Source organism: Torulaspora delbrueckii, chromosome 1 (assembly GCF_000243375.1).
Source record: "Torulaspora delbrueckii CBS 1146 chromosome 1, complete genome".
In the NCBI taxonomy this organism is placed as follows: Eukaryota; Fungi; Ascomycota; class Saccharomycetes; order Saccharomycetales; family Saccharomycetaceae; genus Torulaspora; species Torulaspora delbrueckii.
The window spans coordinates 1,045,893-1,069,523 of NC_016501.1; the positions used below are offsets into that span (position 1 = coordinate 1,045,893).

The 23,631-nt window shown below is 41.3% G+C and overlaps 15 protein-coding genes across 15 annotated transcripts; 12 read left to right on the top strand and 3 right to left on the bottom strand.

Moving 5' to 3' along the window:
• Positions 1-86: 86 nt before the first annotated feature.
• SPP1 (Spp1p) lies at positions 87-1,121 on the top strand (the record flags this gene model as incomplete). The annotated part of the gene is made up of 1 exon (XM_003679091.1): positions 87-1,121. The coding sequence occupies one exon, from the start codon at positions 87-89 to the stop codon at positions 1,119-1,121; it is 1,035 nt and encodes a 344-aa protein (XP_003679139.1).
• A 292-nt stretch (positions 1,122-1,413) lies between these two features.
• TDEL0A05970 (WD repeat RBAP46/RBAP48/MSI1 family protein) lies at positions 1,414-2,841 on the top strand (the record flags this gene model as incomplete). The annotated part of the gene is made up of 1 exon (XM_003679092.1): positions 1,414-2,841. One exon carries the CDS (start codon positions 1,414-1,416, stop codon positions 2,839-2,841), a length of 1,428 nt encoding a protein of 475 aa, XP_003679140.1.
• A 487-nt stretch (positions 2,842-3,328) lies between these two features.
• MKK1 (mitogen-activated protein kinase kinase MKK1) lies at positions 3,329-4,879 on the top strand (the record flags this gene model as incomplete). Its single annotated transcript, XM_003679093.1, has 1 exon — positions 3,329-4,879. One exon carries the CDS (start codon positions 3,329-3,331, stop codon positions 4,877-4,879), a length of 1,551 nt encoding a protein of 516 aa, XP_003679141.1.
• A 240-nt stretch (positions 4,880-5,119) lies between these two features.
• Positions 5,120-5,809, top strand: MGE1 (mitochondrial nucleotide exchange factor MGE1; the record flags this gene model as incomplete). The annotated part of the gene is made up of 1 exon (XM_003679094.1): positions 5,120-5,809. The coding sequence occupies one exon, from the start codon at positions 5,120-5,122 to the stop codon at positions 5,807-5,809; it is 690 nt and encodes a 229-aa protein (XP_003679142.1).
• Positions 5,810-7,534: 1,725 nt separating this feature from the next.
• Positions 7,535-9,907, top strand: TDEL0A06000 (uncharacterized protein; the record flags this gene model as incomplete). Its single annotated transcript, XM_003679095.1, has 1 exon — positions 7,535-9,907. One exon carries the CDS (start codon positions 7,535-7,537, stop codon positions 9,905-9,907), a length of 2,373 nt encoding a protein of 790 aa, XP_003679143.1.
• A 115-nt stretch (positions 9,908-10,022) lies between these two features.
• Positions 10,023-10,552, bottom strand: TDEL0A06010 (60S ribosomal protein eL33; the record flags this gene model as incomplete). Its single annotated transcript, XM_003679096.1, has 2 exons — positions 10,023-10,327; positions 10,534-10,552. The coding sequence occupies 2 exons, from the start codon at positions 10,550-10,552 to the stop codon at positions 10,023-10,025; spliced, it is 324 nt and encodes a 107-aa protein (XP_003679144.1).
• A 1,051-nt stretch (positions 10,553-11,603) lies between these two features.
• Positions 11,604-12,002, bottom strand: POC4 (Poc4p; the record flags this gene model as incomplete). Its single annotated transcript, XM_003679097.1, has 1 exon — positions 11,604-12,002. One exon carries the CDS (start codon positions 12,000-12,002, stop codon positions 11,604-11,606), a length of 399 nt encoding a protein of 132 aa, XP_003679145.1.
• Positions 12,003-12,096: 94 nt separating this feature from the next.
• Positions 12,097-12,711, top strand: DFR1 (dihydrofolate reductase; the record flags this gene model as incomplete). The annotated part of the gene is made up of 1 exon (XM_003679098.1): positions 12,097-12,711. One exon carries the CDS (start codon positions 12,097-12,099, stop codon positions 12,709-12,711), a length of 615 nt encoding a protein of 204 aa, XP_003679146.1.
• Positions 12,712-13,561: 850 nt separating this feature from the next.
• TDEL0A06040 (oxysterol-binding protein KES1) lies at positions 13,562-14,875 on the top strand (the record flags this gene model as incomplete). Its single annotated transcript, XM_003679099.1, has 1 exon — positions 13,562-14,875. One exon carries the CDS (start codon positions 13,562-13,564, stop codon positions 14,873-14,875), a length of 1,314 nt encoding a protein of 437 aa, XP_003679147.1.
• Positions 14,876-15,150: 275 nt separating this feature from the next.
• Positions 15,151-16,485, top strand: NOP53 (Nop53p; the record flags this gene model as incomplete). Its single annotated transcript, XM_003679100.1, has 1 exon — positions 15,151-16,485. One exon carries the CDS (start codon positions 15,151-15,153, stop codon positions 16,483-16,485), a length of 1,335 nt encoding a protein of 444 aa, XP_003679148.1.
• Positions 16,486-17,285: 800 nt separating this feature from the next.
• Positions 17,286-18,170, top strand: TDEL0A06060 (uncharacterized protein; the record flags this gene model as incomplete). The annotated part of the gene is made up of 1 exon (XM_003679101.1): positions 17,286-18,170. The coding sequence occupies one exon, from the start codon at positions 17,286-17,288 to the stop codon at positions 18,168-18,170; it is 885 nt and encodes a 294-aa protein (XP_003679149.1).
• An 8-nt stretch (positions 18,171-18,178) lies between these two features.
• PXA1 (ATP-binding cassette long-chain fatty acid transporter PXA1) lies at positions 18,179-20,797 on the bottom strand (the record flags this gene model as incomplete). The annotated part of the gene is made up of 1 exon (XM_003679102.1): positions 18,179-20,797. One exon carries the CDS (start codon positions 20,795-20,797, stop codon positions 18,179-18,181), a length of 2,619 nt encoding a protein of 872 aa, XP_003679150.1.
• Positions 20,798-21,315: 518 nt separating this feature from the next.
• On the top strand, positions 21,316-22,182 carry TDEL0A06080 (uncharacterized protein; the record flags this gene model as incomplete). Its single annotated transcript, XM_003679103.1, has 1 exon — positions 21,316-22,182. The coding sequence occupies one exon, from the start codon at positions 21,316-21,318 to the stop codon at positions 22,180-22,182; it is 867 nt and encodes a 288-aa protein (XP_003679151.1).
• A 94-nt stretch (positions 22,183-22,276) lies between these two features.
• Positions 22,277-22,942, top strand: TDEL0A06090 (N-acetyltransferase family protein; the record flags this gene model as incomplete). The annotated part of the gene is made up of 1 exon (XM_003679104.1): positions 22,277-22,942. One exon carries the CDS (start codon positions 22,277-22,279, stop codon positions 22,940-22,942), a length of 666 nt encoding a protein of 221 aa, XP_003679152.1.
• Positions 22,943-23,092: 150 nt separating this feature from the next.
• On the top strand, positions 23,093-23,620 carry PPT2 (holo-[acyl-carrier-protein] synthase; the record flags this gene model as incomplete). The annotated part of the gene is made up of 1 exon (XM_003679105.1): positions 23,093-23,620. The coding sequence occupies one exon, from the start codon at positions 23,093-23,095 to the stop codon at positions 23,618-23,620; it is 528 nt and encodes a 175-aa protein (XP_003679153.1).
• Positions 23,621-23,631: the final 11 nt, after the last annotated feature.

The window sequence follows — 23,631 nt, forward strand, 5'->3', positions numbered from 1 at the left end:
ACCGATGCGAAATCTCTTGTAAAGCGCGACTAACACTATTAAAAAAGTGAGAAAGTGAGTAAGCTCGGCTATTCAACCTAAGATCTATGTCATTACCAGCATGGTGCCCCCAATATTCAAGCGTTAAAAAGTCTCCAGTGACCGGTGAGGAGGTGTTTTGTGTGTGCAAGAGAACTGATTCCGGGGAGTTGATGGTGGGTTGCGATGGATGCGATGACTGGTTCCATTTCTCGTGTTTGAAAATTCCAGAGAAGTTCAAAGAGCTCGTATTCTCATTTTATTGCCCTTATTGCCAGGCTGGCATAACTGGGCCCTCTCCACAGGTGACAGATGGCCGAGTTGAAGTACGAAGGACGATATGGAAACGCAAATGTCGCCTTCATGGTTGTTTCCACGCCTGTAAAGATGAGAGCAAGTACTGTAGTGAGGAGCATGGACAAGAATATATGAAGCAGGCCGTTTCGCGACTAAAAGTCGCTGGAATGGGGCGCGATGAGCAAGAGCGTTTAATCAAACAGATCTTATCAAGCTCCGGTCAATCTGCCTACGAGTTTCAGAGATATGGTGAGTCCCCATTTGCCAATGAAGAAGCCATAAGGAAGGAGAATCCCACCTTCTATGATAAAGTTGTGAGCGATGACCAAAGACTGCAAGAGTTAAAGTCCAAACAAAGTGAGTTGCAAGAGAAAACGCTCCCCGGAGTCAATAAGAAGCTAGACAGTTTAAAGATTTACTTGCAATGGGTCGAGAATGTAAATCATAGCCTTTTTTCTTCTGAGAACCATCACGAAGTGTCCAATGACAATCGTCAAAGAAACAAGTCAGCCAACAGGAAGCAAAAGAGAAGTATATGTGGGTATACATCTCATTGGGAGGCAACCCCATGCTCTGAAGACGAATTTACAACCCAATATAACGATGAAAGTACCACGATACAAGGCGTTTGCACGAAATTACGATGCAACAAGCATGCTGATTGGTCTTCGATCTTACTGGAGCAATACAACGATCAGCTACGATCTTTACAAAGCCATCAGGACAGACTAGAATTACTAATCAAAGCGCGAAAGGATCAATTAATGGTCCAATTTCACGAGCAGTTACTACGCAACAAGAATTGACAAATTCGCACAATTTAGTGCTACACTATCAAACTTTACAAGAAGAATGCAGAGCATGCCACAGCCAACGCCATCGCTGCGTCAATCTACTGTTATGCTCGTCGTATTTGTGGCGTGATATGCTGCTTAATCATCGTTTAGGGCGACGATTGAATTTTTCATCAGCTTATTGGAAATAAGCTTATCAAGGGGACAGGGGCCTAGCTCAAGAGGTCTATAAGGTCCCGTCTGGAGGTCAATTGGACTTTCGAAATTCAAGTCGATAATCCCAAACAGTTTAAATCAGGTCAAAATGACTGCAGATATCAAGAAGAATAAAGTTCGAAACGAGGAATACAAGATCTGGAAGAAATCAGTACCATTTCTTTACCAGCACATTTCTAGCGTAAGGCCACGATTTGATAGTCGTGTGGAGGATACATCTAAATTTGAAAAGAGATTAACGTTTACAGATAAAGTTGTTCCCGATAAGAAGAAGGGTCTTTTGACTACGAGTGTCCTTTATTCGCAGGGAAGCGATATTTATGAAGTTGATTGTGATTTACCACTAGGAGCGTTTTATCGCAAACCAGAAGGTGAAGCAAGTGAATCTTTGCCCGATCCAGATTACGGTGATGCGTTTGCAAGGGCCGAGAAGGAAGCACCAGCAGCGAAATGGACTTTCCAAGGTGAAAATATTACTAAATTGACTTATATGAGTAATGGGCTTGCCGATAGTAATGTATTAGCCATGTCCACAAACGGTTCGCTAGCTTGGTTCAGAGATGGTATCAAGGTACCAGTCCATATTATGCAAGAGATGATGGGTCCTGGTACAAGTTTCTCGAGCATTCATTCCTTTAAGAGACCTGATTCCTTGGCAGTGTCCGATTTTGCGCTATCCGATGATTGTGAAACCCTTGTCAAGTGTCAATCAAATGGTAAAGAGGAGGAAAGTATTCTTAAGATAGTTGATAACTCAGGAACTCCCGGTGAAGTCCTGCGTAGAATCAATGTACCCGCGACAGTGACTCACTCTGTGAGATTCTTCGACAACCACTTGTTTGCAACATGCTCCGACGACAACGTTCTGCGGTTCTGGGATACAAGAACCGAGGGTAAGTCTTTGTGGGAGTTGAAAGACCCCAAGAACGGTAGAATCATGTCGTTCGATTCATCTCCTGTTGTTGACACCCTGTTTGCCACAGGTACAAGTACCGGTATCGTCAAGGTGTGGGACGTGCGTGCCGTAGCAGCCGCTACAGCGGACTACACAAACAGGCAGCATGGTCAGGACCCTGTGCAAAACGAATTGATCAATTTTTACCACTCTGGTGGCGATTCCGTTGTAGATGTACAATTCTCACACACCTCATCTTCAGAATTCTTAACCGTTGGTGGCAGTGGTAACATATATCAATGGGATCTAACATATTTCTTCTCCGAGTTTGACGACGACAACGCGGACACTATGGACATGGATATCGCCAAGGCCGATCTATTGCAAAGTCAGTGTCTAAAATTCCTACATACGGGCGGCAGTAGAAGGTCGACCGGTCAAAACGGTAAGAGAAATACCGTAGCATACCACCCAGTGATCGACGATCTAATCGGTGTGGTAGATCACGACAGCTTGATTACCGTTTATAAGGCATTCACTGGCAGAGAGGAAGAAGACGAAGAAGAGAAGAAGGATGAAGAAGCTGATGCGCCTGATGCGCCGGAAGAGACTGCTGAATAAACCATAAATAATTGTACTTTCATTTTTAATCTGATACGAACGAATTAATGTTTAGTTACTGCGCTTCGCTACTTAACTCTTTAAGTTATGGGAATAAAATATACAATAAAACTGAACAAGATATATACTACAATATCAAGTCATAGTCCATTGTGGTAAATAACAAACAGGAATCTAGATGGACCATTATAAACTCACAGATTCAATATTGTAGGACTTCTTGATCATTTTCTTGTTACCCGAATGTTTGTATTTACCAAGAGGGTCAGGATTAGAAGTTTCATCATAGACACTTTTGAGTGAAGAGCGCCAGTATATTGATCGCATCAGAGAGAGAGAGTCCTGCCAACTTGTACAATCAACGGTTGCATTGATTGCATTGATTGCATTGGATTGGTTCAATTGCTAAAAGACCGCAACTTTTTGCCTGGTCTGCTACTTCCAATTCGCTTCCTAAAGTCTTTTGCAAGGTTTACATAGGTCAGATATGGCATCTCTCTTCAGACCTCCTGGGGCTTCAAAACGTAATACAAAGTCTCCCAAATTGACTCTCCCGCCTTTGTTGAGGAATAACAATACTACTCCGGCCAGTACAACAGATGGCAGTGTTGATGGCAGGCCCATGGGGCTGAAGAATTCCGAATACACATCCTCACCTCGATCATCATCTTCAGAAGCAACACTTTCCTCTCATAGTCAACAGCAGCCTTACTCCGCATCTTCGTCGAGTACATTGAAGACATTGAAGAAACGTCCTGTCCCTCCACCGCTACCGCCTCTGACACTGACGGGCGAATTTAGAGCGGATTCTAAACCTTCATCAGAGAATCCTACCTCCGTTTCAGACTCATTCCAGAGGTTGCAATTGAATTCTGAGAATGGTCATAGTGGGACTATCTCTCCTAGCATGAGATCTTCAAAGGTAGACTCTTCTATAAGCAGACCCACAACACACAGCTCTGTCCCAGAGTTTCCATATTTGAGGAAAGAATTAAATGAGTCGATAGATTCATATCCTTCAACGTTACTTTCAGCATATGAACAAAGCAGTCGCGACTGTAGCCCGATAAAGAAGGAGACTCAAGTGAATGAGCATCCAATGGCAGGCAAGGATGTCGATAAACTTGACGAGGAAATGTGGGAGTACCCACAACTACAAGACGAGATAGAAACTTTGGGGATATTAGGAGAAGGTGCTGGTGGCTCAGTGGCCAAATGTAAATTAAAGCATGGTTCCAAGATTTTTGCACTCAAGACGATCAACACCCTGAACAGTGATCCCGAATACCAAAAGCAGATCTTTAGAGAGTTACAATTTAATAAGAGTTTTGAGTGTGACTCCATCGTGAAATACTATGGGATGTTCACAGACAAACAAAATAGCACAATTTACATCGCGATGGAATACATGGGAGGTAGATCATTGGATGCAGTATACAAAAATCTGATCAATCGTGGTGGTAGAATAAGTGAAAAAGTACTAGGTAAGATTGCAGAAGCTGTGCTTCGAGGTTTATCCTACCTACATGAGAGAAAAATCATTCATCGGGACATTAAACCACAAAACATTCTACTCAACGACAAGGGCCAGGTGAAACTGTGCGATTTTGGTGTTAGCGGTGAAGCAGTCAATTCGTTGGCGACAACTTTCACGGGAACTTCCTTCTACATGGCACCAGAGAGAATCCAGGGTCAACCTTATAGTGTTACATGCGACGTCTGGTCACTCGGGCTAACACTACTGGAAGTTGCACAAGGCTGTTTCCCCTTTGGATCCGACAAGATGACAGCTAATATCGCACCGATCGAGCTATTGACGTTGATCCTGACTTTTACACCGGAACTCAAAGATGAGCCAGAACTCAACATAACCTGGAGTGGGGCATTCAAATCGTTCATCGAATACTGTCTGAAGAAAGACGCTCGCGAGAGACCATCTCCAAGGCAAATGATACGGCACCCATGGGTTCAAGGTCAGATGAAGAAGAAGGTTAACATGGAGAAATTCATCCAGAAATGCTGGGAAGAAGATTCTTAGAGGGCTGGAAATTTATGACAACAGGAGGGTACATATTACTGGTCATTGGGCATATATAAATGGACTATTATTGTATATTTGAATATCCACAACCGAGCCATCGCTAGTTACGGATTCGTCGTTTCGCTTTAAAAGACGTCAAAAGTTGACCAAGTTTGAGTAAATGATTCTTCACCGCCAGGTGAAAGCCTTTAAAGAGCATTCATTACTGTTTTAGAGTCACCGTTAGGAAATCTGAGAATGAGAGCTTTCACTAGAGTAACAAGATTTGCCCCAAGATCAGCCGTCGCTTCACAGCTCGCTTTTAGACCAGTGAACGCCACATTTGCCAACACCAGATTGGGTTTAAGGTCATACGCTGATGATGTGAAACCTGAAACTGAGGAGGCAAAGCAGTCGGCAGCTAAAGAGACTGACTCTTTGACTGAAGAACAAAAGATGATCAAGGAACTAGAAGCTAAGGTCGAAAAGAAGGACAAAGAAGCTGTTGAGTTGAAGGATAGACTATTGAGATCAGTGGCAGACTTTAGAAACTTGCAAGAAGTTACCAAGAAGGATATTCAGAAAGCTAAGGATTTTGCTTTACAAAAATTTGCAAAGGACCTATTGGAATCTGTGGACAACTTCGGTCATGCCTTGAACGCCTTCAAGGAAGAAGACGCAGCAAAGAACCAAGAAATTAATGATCTTTACACCGGTGTCAAGATGACCAGAGACGTTTTTGAGAAGACTTTGAAGAAGCATGGTATCGAAAAACTGGATCCAATCGGCGAACAATTCGACCCTAACAAGCATGAGGCCACTTTTGAGCTACCACAACCAGACAAGGAACCGGGCTCTGTTTTCCACGTTCAGCAAGTGGGTTTTACTCTAAACAATAGAGTTATCAGACCTGCAAAGGTCGGTATTGTCAAGTCCGCCGATAATTAAGTTGAGCAACCGCTATAGTGCGTGATGAATACGCAGATGAAGTATATCTTGTACAAATAATTAAATCCATTAGGAACTTACCACCCAGTTGCGAAGGGGACGGGCGTGCATTATGGCGAGTATACCATTCCCTCCGACGTAAATAGAAGTCTCACCAGCTGCCATCAAATGCTCACAACAAATTTTGGGCATGATGCCTGATGTTTTGCGCTGTGTTGAAGTCCCTATCGAAATATCAAACCGCATGCTACTCCATTACATACTTAGCTGTGCGTAGTTCATGTTTAAAATACAGCACAATAGGTATTGGAAACGAAATACTCCTATACGTCATGCATTGGAACCATGAAAGGGCTCTGCTTTTTTCGACTAGCGAGCGTGAATGAACAACGAATAATTGTTGCCGTGGTAAACCTTGTTTTACTGATCGATCTAGTCCTATGTGCTAGTTGAACCTAGGAATGGAAACATGCTCGTAGTTACAAGGCTTTCATGCGAATATCTTGCAAGTTATGCCAAACATCTTCTTCTTCTTGATGGCTTGATCTCCACCAGGTTGGACATGGTTGATCAAGAAGGTAGAATTAAGGATGAGCATTTCAAGTTGAAGAGGAGAAATAACCTTCTTCGCGAATGCCCTTAACTATACCCTTCGAGATGCTTAATCAACCGTCGAGTGTGAATAAATCCAAGCAGCGAACGTCAAGAGTGAAATAAAGACATACGCTTCATAGCAAGTGCTTGATCTTCGTGAGGATCTCCGAGTCCACAGTTATATGACCTTTCTCACTTAGATTATTGAATTCGGAGCGCCAACTGCCAATTCAAGTGACAGAGCTGAATTCAATACTCTTAAGAAATTGTCAAGGTTGTCGATAAGCTAGCCATAACGTTCCGGAATCTTTCTCTTAGGCCAGCTTTGTGACCTTAGCTTTTTCGGCTAGCCTTTTATAGTCATCAGGGACATTATTTTAGAAAGACCACTATCTTAAGTCATCTTAGCATGCTGCAGCTTTAACATTATCAGGGGACTTCGAGTGTTTTAGTCAACATGATTAACAGTCCGTATTCTCTGTAAATACTTAAGAGAAAAACTTCTTCTGATTCCATATATCTATTCTCCCCCAGATTGCGTCCAAGCAATGTGTAGTATAGTGCATTGGTTTATCTGAATGGGACTGACATTGATTGTCTACGCAAGCTATCAATGGCCATGCCACAAGCTGTATTTTCATCCTAAAACCATCTGGAGAGACCAGGTTTTTGAGCAACAGCCACACAGCTCACCACTGATCATTGTAGCCACTTCATAAGCCCTCAATTGGCCTTACAAATGCCATTGAGTGTAGTTATTTAACTAAGCAGTACTCTACACGTGATGGTCTCAGCATCGCTATGCCTAAAGCAGAAAAAAACGAAGTCGTGTTTTGGTGCGCTTTTGAGATGGGGAGTTCAAAGGTAAACAAGAGTGTTCAGGACTACAAGTGGAGTTCCAGTGAGCTTTGAGATTGTCCAAGAGACTTTAAAACAGTACATAAAGGACCTGAGAGCCTTTGAGGAGTTTTCAAACTAGAAGGAAGTGTTTGGAAGGCAGATTGTGAGTTTGAGATCTGGGAAGATTTTGCACCATTGACAGTGGGCATTGGTTACTTTTAGAATACAAAAGGTTGATAGTTGCTCTTAAGAAAGAGTTGAAATAAGTTAGGGGAGTTTTTTTGAGCCGAAATGGCGTCTGTACCACAACGCCATACCTATTATGGTGGTGAAACAGGTGGTGTTTTCGAACACAAGGCGGATTTCATGTTAAATGGTGGACAGCATCGACAAAAGAGGAAGCATGTTACATTTGGACCTTATATCTTGGGATCTACCCTTGGTGAAGGGGAGTTTGGTCGAGTAAAATTGGGATGGTCTAAGAATACGTCACCTAATGAAGTGTCAAAACAGGTAGCTATTAAGCTCATTAGACGTGATACAATACCTAAAAATTCGGACAAAGAGATTAAAATATACAGGGAAATCAATGCGCTAAAGCATTTATCGCATCCCAACATTGTGAAATTAGAGGAAGTGCTACAAAATTCCAAGTATATTGGAATAGTACTGGAATATGCATCCGGTGGTGAGTTCTACAAATACATTCAAAAGAAGCGAAGGTTAAAAGAAGCTGTTGCCTGTCGGCTGTTTGCACAATTGATCAGCGGAGTTCAGTACATGCATTCGAAAGGTCTTGTCCATAGAGATTTGAAGTTAGAGAACCTTTTACTAGATAAACATGAGAATTTGGTCATTACAGATTTCGGATTTGTCAATGAATTTTTCGCCCACAGTGAGTTGATGAAGACATCGTGCGGATCACCGTGTTACGCGGCGCCAGAATTGGTGGTTAGCTCGAAACCCTACGAAGCTAGGAAAGCTGATATATGGTCATGCGGTGTTATTCTTTACGCTATGCTTGCTGGTTACCTTCCTTGGGACGATGATACCAAAAATCCAGATGGCAATGACATTGGGAAACTGTATCAATACATTACAAGAACACCGCTCAAGTTCCCTGAATACATTACACCTTTACCAAGAGATCTATTGCGTCGTATTCTGTATCCAGATCCGAAGAGGAGAATATCGATGAGAAGTATTCAGAAGCATGAATGGGTTAAACCACACATTCCATTTTTATCGATAACACCGGAAGAATGGGATAAGACGATGCTTTCAAATGAAGTGTTTAGGCCGCCAAGGATGAAGCCATCTTCAAGACCACGTTCCAACTGCTCAACGTCATCAACTGGTTCGAAGAGCGATAAGAGAGATTCACTTATCATCGATTCCACGCTGGTTAATTTACCAGCACCACCACAGGAATCACAATCACACGTCATCACCAAACCATCACCTCCATCGCCGGAGCTACGACGCTCACCTATAAGAGGAATGAACAGGCATAGTAGAAGTAACTCTGCTGCATCCATCGCATTACAGGCAGTCGTTGACGCCGAAAGAGAACATACTTCACAGCAGGAGTCCCATGCACCCATTCCAAAGAAAAATTATCCATATAACAATAGAAATCCACCAGCATTCTTGGTCCACAGATCAAATACTCATTCAGGTACAAGCGGTAGTAATACATCATTGATGAACAAAGATAGCATTATCATTGAAACAAGTCCTGCTAAAGGCAGTTCAACACTTGTTGTTCCTAACGAAGTCCATGTACCACTTTCCATTTCTCCTGTTAATAAGACTACTCAAGGTAGTAAGTTAAAGATAAGTCATAACGCTTCAAGTGGTGCTGGTCAATACCAGCACTCAGCGGCTCAACACAGGAAACCAAGACCAACGTCGTACCATCCAGGTTCTAACGTGTCAGTGGCGGATCCTCAAGCAGCATACTCTGCATTGGCGACAGCGAGGGAACCATCGAGCCATGGAACCGCTGCATCACCATTTGACTCTACTCCGAATTTAGCCGCGGATTCACCGACATATGCATCGCCTGCAGATCATTCACCAAAGATGTTGCCGCGTAGATCATTCTCAATGAGTAAACCATCGATCGAGTTGCAAAGTGTTACCGGTGACTTAATCAAATCTCCCGAAAGAGATCACGTAACAAGGCGAATTAATGAACAAGTAGAAGACGCCGAGAGACAAAGACGGCAAAGTGTAAGATTAAGTGGTGTAGCTGTGGAGAAAGTATGCAGTCCAGTAACAGAAGTGGCTGAAGAGAATTTGTTCAATCATAAGGAGAAGGATTCTACACTAAGAAGACCAGGAGTTGATAGGAAAGCAGATAACAGGAAAAGATTCAGTTTCTTATCATTTTACTCTGCATATAACACTTCAAGATCTAGCTTGGAGACTGACGACTCAAAGACATTATCATCATCGGGTCCAACTAGACAAGTTTCATCAAGTAAGCAATCATCAGGACTATCTACAGTGACTTCCGAAAGAGATTCTACGCCAAGACGTGAGACTCCCCATCGACAATCGGTAATGATCTCAGAAACTTCCAACGTGCGACCACAAGGTGATCCATCCACTGCAAAGAAAGTGATTGATTTTTTCAAGAGAAGAAGCATGAGGATTTAATATAGCATGTATACGCTTTTATGATATACCCAGAAATATGATAGATTTTTTTTCTAATATGTAATTTGCATTAGGAGACTAGAAATCGAGAATACTTATACAATGTCAACATTACTTAGATGTTGGATGGGTACAAGAAGATTCTAACAGAAGCACCAAAGGTCTTAGCTGGCAAGTTGTTTCTGAAAGTGGCTCTAACGACACCAGAGTTACCGTGGGATCTAGTGACCTTACCCCAGATGACTCTAATCTTGGAACCTCTGACTTCCTTGGAAGCTCTGTAAACGTAAGCAATACGCTTACCCAAGTAAAATTGAGCTTCTTGTGGGGTGGCAACACCTTCGATCTTGACTAGAGAGACATTTGGGTTGTTGACTCTCTTAGATCTTTGGTAGGACAAGTGCTTACCTTTGACGTACACTATAATAATTAAGGATTCGTTAGTAAACATGTTTCGTAACGGGACGAGCATTCAAACATTAAAGCCACAACTGGTATTATTATTATTATTATTATTATTATTATTATTATCGTATCCATTAATTGTAAATTTCTCTCATTCGTAATATAATCATGATTTTGTTCCTAGCTCTCTTGTTGATTTGTGAATCATCATGGTAACATACATCTATGGGACTCAGTCATCTTTGGTTTCTTGATTACGTTGTGATTAAAATGTCAATTTTTGGTGAAATAATTGATATATGGAAATGTATTGATATTATTCAAGATAGCGAGCGCATGGTACGCGAGTGTTGGCCCATTGGGATGGAATCCCAGGCCGAGGCCAGGCCGAAGCTAGAAGGAGCACAGGCGGAGCATAGTCAAAGTGTTAGAAGGAGCTCAGCCCAACTCAGCCCGCAACACGGCACTACAGTGGAATGCTAGACAGAGCAAGTCTGTCTAAGCCAGAAACGAAGAATCGTCCCATGCTTTGCCACCTGGCCATGAAATGTTTCAGCGACGCAACTTGAAAAAATGAAAATAAAAAATGTACAGATGAATTGGGAATGTACAGCTTTTTGTCAAAAACAGTCACTGAACAAATTTGATATAAAATTTTCACACAAGAAACGATGAATTTGAGTTTTTTCCAGTTAGGGCTTGAGGTGAAAAACTTTTAATGAAATGTATAAAAGGGCAGTAGATCCTGGTTATAGTTCTTAGACTTGTTCCTCTCTTCTTTCTATTTTATTTTATATCTGTGTCGACGTACTTCAGTATGTTTTATACCTATACTATTACTAGGGATTTACAGGGGTTTCCTAATTCCCATTTTGGCAAAGCACAGGAGTTTAACTAACACATTCTACAGTAGGATCATTTCTATAGGAATCGTCACTCTTTGACTCTTCAAAAGAGCCACTGAATCCAACTTGGTTGATGAGTGACATAACCTTTGTGCCCTCGAGTGAGAACCCAATGAATTAACTAGCTTGGTCCGCAATCCTAAGCGGTTCGGCCATCTATAGTGATACATTTTGTTTTGCCTTTTGCAAGGGACTTTTAAAACTTCGGTTTTAGAAGACCCATTTAAATAGGCGCGATGATCTTTGCCCTATCTATGTACTTCTTTGAAGGGATAGATTTTTTGGGTGGGCACAAATGGCAGTCTGACAAGTTAACCTCCATTATTTTTTTCTAAGTTGTTTCAATCAAAGGTTTGATTGACATTTTAGAGAGGAAAACATTTTAGTCATTTATTTAGTTGATCGTTTATGAACTCTATACAATTTTTTACCACGAAAAGTTGATCTGGGGTTGTATGTTGTCCAAGGGCGTTGGACCAACCAACGTAGCATGGTTTGTGGAACTTCTTACACATAATAGTGGCAACTTGTCTAGTGATATCTCTTATCCAGTCGTTGTTTGTATCTAGCAGTGGTGTGCTCACTACTTGGTCTGTGTCGCGGTACGGTATGGCATAGTGGTAACTGGCCAAACTCATCGGTTCTTCATCTTCAACCGTTTTGAATCCGAGGATAACAGTGATTGGGATTTTGCGGGATTGAGGATCCGTCGGCAATGTAGCAATCAACTCAATTGGTGATGAAACGGGTGAAGAAACCGTGTGGCTCACTGTTCTTGTACTCATCGCTGTTTTCCTTCTGGTGATAATATAGTAAAGTGAAAAAAAAAAAAAGACTAGCTAGCTTATACCTTATAAATTTTAAAAGAAGGCAGGCAACATGAGCAAAGTACCCGTAGTGGCCGTAGTAGCGTGTATGATCCCCGAAATGGGAATTGGTTTTCAAGGTAAATTGCCCTGGAGATTAGCCACAGAGATGAAATATTTTAAAGAAGTTACTTCAACGACAAAGGATCCTACAAAGGTTAATGCCGTCGTTATGGGACGAAAGACATGGGAATCAATACCTCCAAGGTTCCGTCCATTACCAAACCGAATTAACATGGTCGTTTCACGTCAACCAAGAGCTCAATTGCATCTAGATGATCAAGTTTACAGTACATCTTCGCTATCTCAGGGCATCGAACACTTGAACACAAATTTCGGTGAACGTCTCGAGCGCATATACATCATTGGTGGTGCAGAAATTTATTCACAAAGCTACGAGCTTGTAGATCACTGGCTAGTTACCAAGATTCAACCACTTCCTGAATCGCAAGTGCCCGAGATGGACACTCACTTGGACCCTCAAAGATTGGCGCTAACCTTTAAAGAACGCTCTCTGGATGAACTGAGCCAATTTCTACCACAGACTTCAGTACCGATAGTGAATCCCATTGAAGAGAAGGGTTTCCATTACTGGTTCACCCTATACACAAATCAAAGAGCTTTATAGCAAGGAGATGAAAGCACCAGCGCTTATAGGTGTGTGTCTCAAAAGATTCTGCCAAACCAGTTGAGGCCATAGAGCTATGGAAAGAGCGGGTTTGACTACGTTGATGGAAAGAAGACTAGGCGCAAAGCTCGAGCAATTGGTGTTGGAAAGATTTTGGGGAGAATATTAACTCAAAAGGTCCACGCTCATGTCTCGCTAGGCTCTTACAAGCTGGAAAGACATCAAGTTGAATTGTTCCAGAAAGATTTACTGAGGGTTATTGGAGATGAAACGAGGTGCTTCCTGCACTCCAAAGAGCTGCTTCGAGTACGTTCTAGTAAACTAACGATGAGTGATAAGTGTTTACTTCCTCTATAGACTGCGGAACGATTTTCACGAAAGCTTTTCCCTCACTTCCAGGGTCTTGATTTACGCTTATTTAAAGTTCTCTATAAAACTGCGTCATACAAGATGAATAAGATTACGAAATATCAATAAGTGACTTGAAAGACTTTAACTTTGCTTCATACTCGATTACCACTGCATTTTTCTTGTCCTAACCTCTGCATTAAATCATCTTTTTATGTAGTTATCAGCAGAAGATCTAACTAGGAGGGATCTTAGCCAAGCGATTCTGGTGCCATTATTAAATTGGATTTTAGATCAACCAATACTAGCTATGGAAAGTTGATCTCTCTTGGATGGCGGGCCTGGTGCCGGTTAGGTTGTACCAGGCTATGCGGTTTTTTTCTAGGTAATACTTTCCGTGAAATTTCAACATTTTAAAGCGTGGTCCAATACGACAATCAGTTACTGGTCAGCTAGGAAAGGTCACTTTTCTGATCTTTGGTCGAATCATTATTAGTGACATATGTCTGGATACGCTAGTTCATCGTCATGGACTTCTTTCTTGAAGTCTATCGCGTCGTTTAACGGTGATTTGTCATCGTTGTCTGCTCCACCTTTCATCTTATCACCCAGTTCGTTGTCAGAATTCTCACAATACTGGGCAGAACATCCAGATTTGTTCCTAGAGCCTGCTTTAATCAATGAGAGCAATTATAAGCAACAAGTGAAGGCCTGTGATGACGAAGTTGACTCTCTGGAGGTCGCTAGGATGTTAGCTGTGGTAAAGTACTTTATCTCTACACTTAAGTCTCAATATTGCTCCCGTAATGAATCGATGGGTACTGAGAAGAAACCATTGAATCCATTCTTAGGTGAGTTGTTCGTCGGTAAGTGGGAGAATAAAGATCACCCCGAATTTGGTGAAACTGTGCTGCTAAGTGAACAAGTGTCTCATCATCCTCCAATCACTGCTTATGCGGTATTCAATGACAAGAATGATGTCAAATTGCAAGGTTACAATCAGATCAAATCTTCTTTCTCGAAATCACTTATGTTGAGCGTGAAGCAATACGGTCATGCCCTCTTGGAGATCGGTAAAGAGTCATACTTAATCACTCTTCCACCTTTGCATATCGAAGGTATACTAGTTGCATCTCCTTTCGTCGAGCTGGAGGGCAAATCTTACATTCAATCGTCCAGTGGCCTACTATGTGTTGTTGAATATAGTGGTAGAGGATATTTCTCTGGTAAGAAGAATTCTTTCAAGGCAAGAATCTACCGTGACTCCAAGGACTCCAAGGAAAAGGAAAAGGCTCTGTACACGATATCCGGTCAATGGTCCGGCACCTCGAAGATCACCAAGAACAACGGAAAATCAAAGGATGAATCCTCCACTGTCTTTTATGATGCTACTAGGACACCAGCAGAGCACTTGAAGGTCAAACCTTTGGAAGAACAACACTCTTTAGAGAGTAGAAAGGCATGGAAGGATGTCGCCGAGGCCATCAAGCTAGGTGATTTCGACCTCATCGGTCAAAAGAAGACAGAGCTAGAAGAAAAACAGAGAGAATTGAGGAAAGACGAAGAGGCTAACGGTGTCAGTTGGCAAAGAAGATGGTTCAAGGACGTTGATTACTCACCAAATCCTGAGAATGCCGTCTACGTTCCAGAAAAAGACGATATCTTTAACAAGTTAACTTCCCAATGCCATCTCTCGACCAAGAATGTTTCTTCTGGTACTTTGGTAGACGAGAAGGATGACAAGAAGGACGCTACTTCATTGCACTGGAGATTTCAAAGAATGCTTTGGGATAACGAGAAGGAAATTACTTTATAATGAGTTCCTCGCCTGAGGAAAGCCGCAGAAGTCACTCATTATAGAAACCGACCTTCCCAGATCTGCAACCATTGCAGAGTATCATAGATTAGTTCCTCTATACCCATCTTATTTTACAGTATAACTTTCAATATCGTTATTATCATCATGCCTGACGGAAGTTTAGCTATAACCAAAATTTTTCAATCTGCGATGAGATGAGATGATTATGATGATTTTATAAGTGGTTTAGTCGGGTATTCAGTCCATCAAGTGTCGGTTTATAGTTGATCAAAATGGCTCCTTCAGCTACTGTCAAGAGGCCAGCTCAATATAAGCAATCATCTCGTAAGGGAAAGAAAGCATGGAGAAAGAACATTGATCTGACCGATATTGAACAGAGTATTGAGACTAAGAAAGAGCATGAAATAACTCATGGTACTTCGGATATAGGATCTTTGAAGGATGATGCACTTTTCCAGGTTGATGAAGCTGGTGATAAGACGTTGAAAAGTAAACTGATTAAGAGAAAGCAGATAAAGAAGAATTTGAAGAGTAAAGAAATTTTAGATGCAGTGAAGACAAACTCCAAGGTTGGAGCTATTAAACATCTGAAACATAACGAGAAAAACAAGGGCAAGATTCAGACTGTTTCGAAAAAGGAATTGAAGAAGCTGATGGCTTTAGCTGGTAAGATCGATGGTGAGTCGAAAATTAAGAATCATGTGGCTAGAGATGGTTTGATTAAATCGGATTCTCGTGATCTGTGGGGCGTTGAGAAAGTGACAAAGGTTGTCACTCCAGCAGGCATTTCAATAGACGTCAATGAAAAAGTTGAAATTCCAGAGACTTTATTGAAAAACTCCACCACCGGATGGTCGATCGCATCTGTCAAGCCAAAGACTCTTGATAATGCTCCAATTCAAGTGAGAGAATATGAAGAAATTCCACACGCAGGTAAGTCTTATAATCCACACAAGGCAGATTGGTCCAATTTAATTGAAAAGGAGTACAGTTTAGAAAAGGTCAGAGAAGCCAACAGAATTGCGATACAGGAATACAGACAAAGGATTCAAAAATTGATGGATGTTTTGGATGACAGTGAAGAAGAAGTATCATCTGATGAGGACGAGGAGAATGAAGGTGAAGAAAACGAAGACAAAACTATCAGTGATAGGTTATCAATCAATGAAGTGGTCAAGAACAAGAAAAAAACAAAACGTCAAAGAAACAGAGCCAAGGTACACGAAGAAAAGATTAAACTACAACAAGAAGTAAAGAAGCTCAAAGCAATGGTGCGTGATCTAGAAAATCTGGAAGAAACTGAGAGATTAGTGCAACAAGAAAATGAACAAAAGCAGAGTGGACAAAGTGTCGAAAAGAAGAACAAGGTAAATAAGAAGCACAAGCTGGGGACCAAATATTCCGCCCGTGAGGATAACTTGGAAGTTAAATTCTCTGATGAACTATCAGATTCTTTGAGAAAACTGAGACCAGAGGGCAATTTGTTGTACGATCAAGTGAGGAAGCTGCAAAGTTCTGGTAAAATGGAATCTCGTGTGCCAGTAAAGAAATCTAGAAGATACAAGCAAAAGATTTCTGAGAAATGGACTCATAAGGATTTTAAATGATTATTTTTAATTTGTAAATTATAAGCAAACTATTGGCCTTCCGTTACGTCAACATCGATCGAATTAGAGGAGTGATACGTGCAAGTTTTTTCATGGTCTTGATGCATTTTCTGTGCAGATAGAAAGGAGATGGAACAGATCCCGGTTTTATTTGACATATGAATATTGTTTAAATGGATGAAAAATATACCTTCAAGCGTCGATTGAGATGGCTCCATCTGCTTTGTTGCCAGTCATAGCGTGGAGCCATCTCAGTTGGGAGTGATGAGTAGAGGTTCGAGAGCCAAATAGGAAAGGGACAACCTGGTGAGGAAAGCGATGGGATTTGATTGGCCTTTTGCAGATATTATTTCATAATTATGAAGACCCTTCACAGCGGAAGTATCATAATGTCATGTAGTTTTAAAATGTACTACGTATGTTCTTAGTAAGTGCTCTGCGTGAAACACTTCATTGCTACCGATCAATCAATCAAAATTCATGGCGAACTGGTCGAAACTAGATTGGTCTATGTTGCTTACCGTCACGGATGCGAGTAAATCAGAGATGTCTCATAACCAAACAAAAGCATATAAAAAAACCTACAATAATCTGTGTTTGGGAGAACGAGTTAGCTCGAAAGGACCGAGTAACTAAATATGTTGAGCTGAAACAGTAATTAATAGTAAAATGGTACAATGAGTTTGTTATTACTGTTCCATATGATAGCGCCGAGCCTGAAGCTATCGGGCAACTATTTTTGTCAATAAATAGTCGATGAGCTTCAAGATCCTCAACTATTAAGTAAAGTACAGAAGGCCATGTCGCATTTAATCATAGTACCATGTCACTCAATCTGGAACCAATTTGCCGATAATTGCAAAGGCGATAACCTAGGTCACTTGCCAGGGCAGTGGTTTCTAGCTCCGTTTCAACTCGAAGGCAATGATCATTTAGCATTCATAAAGCATGGGTTGCAGGCGATTCGAACTATGGCAAAAGATCCATCGAATAAATCTGTTGTAATATTCAGTGGGTCGCAGACAAAGATCCCAGCAGGATGTATTTCTGAGGCTCAAAGTTATTTCTTCTTGATGTGGAGACTATTGGAGAGAGTTTATTCTAATCCGGATTCATTTCCCAAAGAATTCCCACAAGAGATACTTGCGTATCTTATTGATATTAAGAGCATTTTATTCTTACGTCAAATTTCTCTTCAGGATCTTTTTACGTCTCTGATCACCACTGAAGAGTATGCTCTAGATTCATTTGAAAATTTACTCTTCTCCCTTTATAGGTTCAGAGAGTACACAGGAGAATTTGCTGAAAAGATTACAATTGTTGGATTTGGTTTCAAAGAAAAGAGATTCTTGGAGCTGCACGCCAGAGCCATTGACTTTCCAAAGGACAACATAAGATATGTTGCCATTGACCCTAAGCCTGAGGGCTATGATTCGAAGAAATTAAAGGCATACTTTGACGAATTGGAAAGTCTGGAACAAAGAAATGCTCTGGAGCTATTTGCATCCGACTGGTATGGAACTCGAAGGGCATTAAGAGTGAAGAAGAAGACTCGCAATCCTTTCAAGAGAGTTAATGGATATCACAAAGTGAAACTATTTGATTTAAGTGGAGCTATAGACGATGATGAAGTGTTCTTCGAAACCTACATAAAGGGCAAGATGCCTTGGTCAGTCAGGCTTTAATAAGCTCATTATATTATCGCCAACTTTCCTTGCAACTCTTCTCGTTCTAACTCCCATTTAGCTACATTGGCCATTTTTTTTGACAGTTCATCAATTTCATGATCTATTGAAGTGATTGCCTCTGCAGTACCCAAAGCTTGCAATTGCCACGAACCAGCCGTGGTATCTGTAATCTCCAGCAATAGATCGTGATATTTGATCAAAGATGGTCGTTGAGAGATACTGATGAAATTGAATCTGTACCTTTTCAACAAATTGAATAAATAATCCTCCATATCGGCACTAATTGCATTCGTTCCCTCATCTAGAACAACGAATCTTGGTTTATGGAACATGATACGGGCAAAATTCATTCTTTGCTTTTCACCACCACTAAGTACATCCTTCCAGTCGGCCACAGCGTCTAGATAGGTCCAGCCTTTCTTTCTCTTCAAGAGATATTCTAGTCGCACTTCGCCCAAAATCTGAACTAAATGCTTGTCTTTGAATCCTCTGTCAAAGAACTCGTCTGATGACATTGGATAAATGATTTGATCCCTCAAAGTCCCGCCCCTAGTAAAATAGGGCTTTTGAGGAACACAAAAGAGGTTTCCCTCAGATGGTATTGATAATAGTCCATTCTTGTTGTACACAGGCCAAATTTCGGCGATGATTCTTTGAATCGAACTCTTACCACAACTGTTGGGCCCAAGGATCAGCAAGCTAGCACCCGGACCTTCAAAGAAAGGCAAACTTACATCGAACATTTTCTTTAAATCTTGCACAGAATTAGCGGCAGAGGATGTTGGTTCAATTTGAGGTGGTACTTGGAATGTCAATTTCTTGATCAGCTTGATTCCTTCACCAGCTCTCACAGACGGTATGATCACATCAATATTCTCAAATCTTACACCATTGAAATTACGTTGGACCGTACCTTGAACGATTTCCCTCTTAACGTCAATTTGACTTGCATCTTTCCTAGCCGAAACGTCAGTGGTTAAAGTCGGTGGGGGCCCCGTTGCACCATAACTGAATTTACTCGAATGAACCTTGTGCAGGGAGCAGAGTAAAGTAAAAATTCTGTTCGTGTAACCAGTCAATTGGGATATATCCTTGATTGATTGCATCAATCTTGAGCCTGCATCTGCCAATGACAACATCAATCTCTTGTTAACGATAAATTCCTTCATATTTGCGTCCTCGATGTTAACACCCGTGGACAACGTTGTGACTACTATTGGTATGGAGGCGAAGACATAACCTAGACCGGACCATGTATATTTTAAAATGTAATCCTCAAGCATGTTGTAATTAAACTTGCTTTTGTCAACTGCCAAAATCTTATCCATCAATATGTCGTATAGTTCCATGACCTTTGCCTTCTCCACTTCTGTACCCTGATAAAATGCAATTTCTTCATTATTGTTTATCATGTTAACATGGTAATTATAGTAATTACCATCAGCAGTAGATCTACTGCTGGCCAACTTACCCAATGGTGGTGTGAATTTCTTGAGTAGGTATCCAGTAATAAAATAGTTCACAAATATACCTGCAACACCCAGAGTCCCCAAATTGTCACGCAGGTAAACCGAAAAGAAGCACAGATCGATAACTGGTTTTGCGATATTGGCAAACACTGAACAAGTGGCGTCGCAAAATCTTGCAACATCATTAGAGATCGAGTTATCAATATTTTTAATAACCGAACTCGAAGCCCTGTCATCAAAGATCAACTTATAGAACGCCAGTCTCTTATCCAAGTAAATGTCATGAATGTAACGGGTCAAATAAACTCTAAAATTTAAACTCAATTTTCTTTGTAGTAGTTTGATAGCGCTATTGGTGTATGATGCTGGAAGGGCGATCAGGAACCAGCATGCCAAATCAAGTAAAAATCTTCTGCCCCTACCAGCGATAATATCCCTCACGATTTGGCCATCCAGCCTTGCGACGAATAGGGATAGCCAAGTTCTCATAACCAAGAAGAAAATCTGCAGTCCGAGAAGCATAGCATTCTTATCCATCAGCGATGGAATCAGTATCTTCGACAGTACGTTCATCTGATTCATAAATCTAGAGTAAAAAAGTTGAGAATTCTTTGCACGACCCTGTTCCACATTCTTGAACAGATACTGATCATGCTCATAAACATCATCATCCCTGCGCGGTATATATATCTTCTTTCTCGCCTCAACATCCTGTACTTCACCTTCTTTTCGATCTTGAAATACGTCCTCTGGAATATACATTATCCTGGCACCATTTCTCAAATCAGTCTGCGATTTCGTACGTACCAACGATCTGCCATAGGGCTTATCCTGGGACTTCCTGTACAACGAATATATCTTGCTGAATATGAGGTAAGCTCCATATCCACCGCTAGTCACTACCATCAAGGAAGAAAGCCCCAACGAAAGTAACAAAGCACGCGCTCGTACCCTATACCCCGGACTGGCTTCTGAAGGTCTCGAGAGTTGTATTAAATGTTTTAACAGCAGTCTCATATATGTTCTCAGTGTAGTTCCCTCCACGTTTAACCCAATACAGTGCCAATGTCCATTCACTACCATGTTCAACAGCCGGTCTCGAGCCGTCGTAACAGTTCGCGCTCCCGTGCGCACTGTTGTAACACTCTTTACCATTTTTAGCACCTTGTTTTGTTCATGATTCGTTAGAGAAATGAAATCCCAGATCGCTGAAAATACCTTCCTATTTATACTACTTAGGGGCGGCTAATCTTTACCCCACAATCTCCCCTAATTTATCTTTATTCGGAGTTAGTTAGAAATGGCCCGCAAACCTCGAAACCCAACTTGAAACATTGAAAAGTCTGAAACAATGACAAGGAGATGAGCAATAGATAGTAATGAACTAGCATGGGAAATGGGTCAAGTGATAGGAACGAATGGTCAATCAGAACGGGAGTGTAGCTATGATTTACTGATTGTGGCAAGTCTGACCCGAGAATCTCTTTTTTCTTGTGCTTCTGATAGTTCTGTTTCAATTTTACCAGTGGATCTGACTTGAAGTGGGTGGTTGGATGGCTTTAAGGTGTTTCTTTCTCAGACTTCTAACTTTCCTATGTCAAACTCAGAGCCCGACGGAAAATTCGCCATTAACAAAGACGGTCAAATAAAAATAAAAGATATAAAATCCTAGGATGAGCTCGTATCGTGGTGTTTTACATCACTATTGTGGCCCTCAAGTCGCATTTGAATTCGAACCAAGTGGTTTCAAGAAAGTTATCATTGTCATTGGTGGTCTTACCGATGGTCTGCTAACAATTGCATTCGTACCCGCATTGGCAGAGGCATTGAAGGAATTAAGTTACTCCGTAATTCAAATTCAATTGACTAGTAGTTACAAAGGATGGGGTACAGCTTCTTTGGATACCGATGTGAAAGAGATTAAGAAACTGATCAACTTTTTGAAAAGTCCCAAGGGAGGCAATAGAGAAAAGATTATTATCATGGGCAGATCGACGGGTTCGCAGGACGTTATTCATTATCTTTTACGTCATCCAGATACCGTGGATGCTGGTATCTTGGACGCTGCTGTCTCTGACAGAGAGGGATTGCAGGAGGATGTTGATCCTCAGATTATAAACCGGTTAAATGGTCACGCCCTGAAACTGATCCAGGATGGCCATCCTAATCAGCTACTCGGCAACGAGTATGGCAAGTACGTGTTTAATACCCCGATAACTGCGTATAGGTGGTGTTCATTGATGGTTCCTGGTGGTGACGATGACTATTTCTCGAGCGATCTCTCGGATGATCATGTTAAAAGAACATTTGGTAGTATATCGAAGCCATTCCTGGTTATAGAGAATGAAAAGGATGAATTTGTGCCAGAGAGGATCGATAAACAAGCGCTCTTGCAAAGGTGGGAAAGTTTCTCTCATCCAAAATACTGGTCCAAGAATTCTGGTGTGCTAAAAGAAGCCTCACATCTGGTCACTGAGCCAGCGGCTCAGCTACGCTTGAGAGAATTGGTCAAAATGTTTATCAGAGAGTTTTCTTTGTAAAGTGATTTTTAGAGTTTATACATTTTGTTCGACAAAGCTGTGAAGATCTCGATCATAGATAAGCTTTTAAATCATACCAAACACAACAATAACAATGTCAACGGACCGTTTGCGTCATGGGCCAGCTTTTCACAAGCCAATTGCCAAGAGTATAACTCCATTGCAATTCAAATTGATAGATACCGAAACCATAGCGACAGCTTTCCCAATATATGATCCTAAAGATGTGCCAGACTCGCTAATCGACTTTATGTGGAGTGAGTTCAACCTCGAGATTGAAAATGGCCAAACGTATCCACAGCTCGAGCCACTCACGAGACAGCAGTTTGTCGATTATTGGTTCGCCTCATTTTGCGTGATCGTCCTGGAAACTGATAAGAAAGTTATAGAAGACAACCAAGACTGGCACTCACTTCTATTGGGAACTTTTTACATCAAGCCAAACTACATGGCACGTTGCTCTCACAACTGTAATGCAGGATTTTTGGTCAATCACTACAAGAGAGGAAAAAAGATAGGCTTTAGATTGGGCCAAGTTTATCTCCAATGGGCGCCTCTATTAGGTTACAAATACTCGGTGTTCAATTTGGTCTTTGTTACCAACGCAGCTAGTTGGAAGATCTGGGATAAACTCAAGTTCGATAGAATTGGGTTGGTGCCACGCTCGGCAATCTTAAAAGGCCATGATCAACCCGTTGATGCCATTATCTTCGGCAGGGATTTGACCCGGGTAGATCCGGAGTTGATTGCAATGGACTGAGATTCTTACTGTTCATTCTATGTAAATATTTTTTGATTGATTATTATAGAATAGATTTTGGTATCTTATATTTCATCAACAAAACATCAAAATTTAAGATACGGTCAATCCATAATAAGCTAAACCGCTTCCAAGTCGAAAAGTAGATGGATGAACGTCTTTAAAGCAGGAGGCAAAACCCTGGGGATAGGTACCGATATAGTTCATTTACCAAGGTTTAAGAGATTACTGCAAAAGTATCCTTTACGCCCTAATCATGAGATACTACCCTTCATGAAGATCGCACGGAAGTATATGCATCCTTACGAGATGAACAAGATTCAAGCAATGGCAAATGAACCCGATAGCGCAACCCGCTCAGTAATTTATGCTGCTGGGATATGGGGAATCAAAGAGTCAGTCCTGAAGGCGCTATCATGTTTTGTCCCTGCTGAAGACATGCCAACAGCTCAATCCATTTACACAAAACTAGTTTTCAAGAGCAGCATTAGTGGTGAGAGACCTCTGCTTCAGTTTGATGACACGTACAAAGCCATAGCGACTAAGAAAGAAGCCGTCTTTTACCAGAGGTACATCGAGGCACCGCTGACACAGCCGTTGATTTCAATCTCTCACGATGGTGATTACCTCGTAACATTTGCGTGTCTTGTGGAAGGTGATAGATACCAAAAAGTTTGATGCATAGAGGT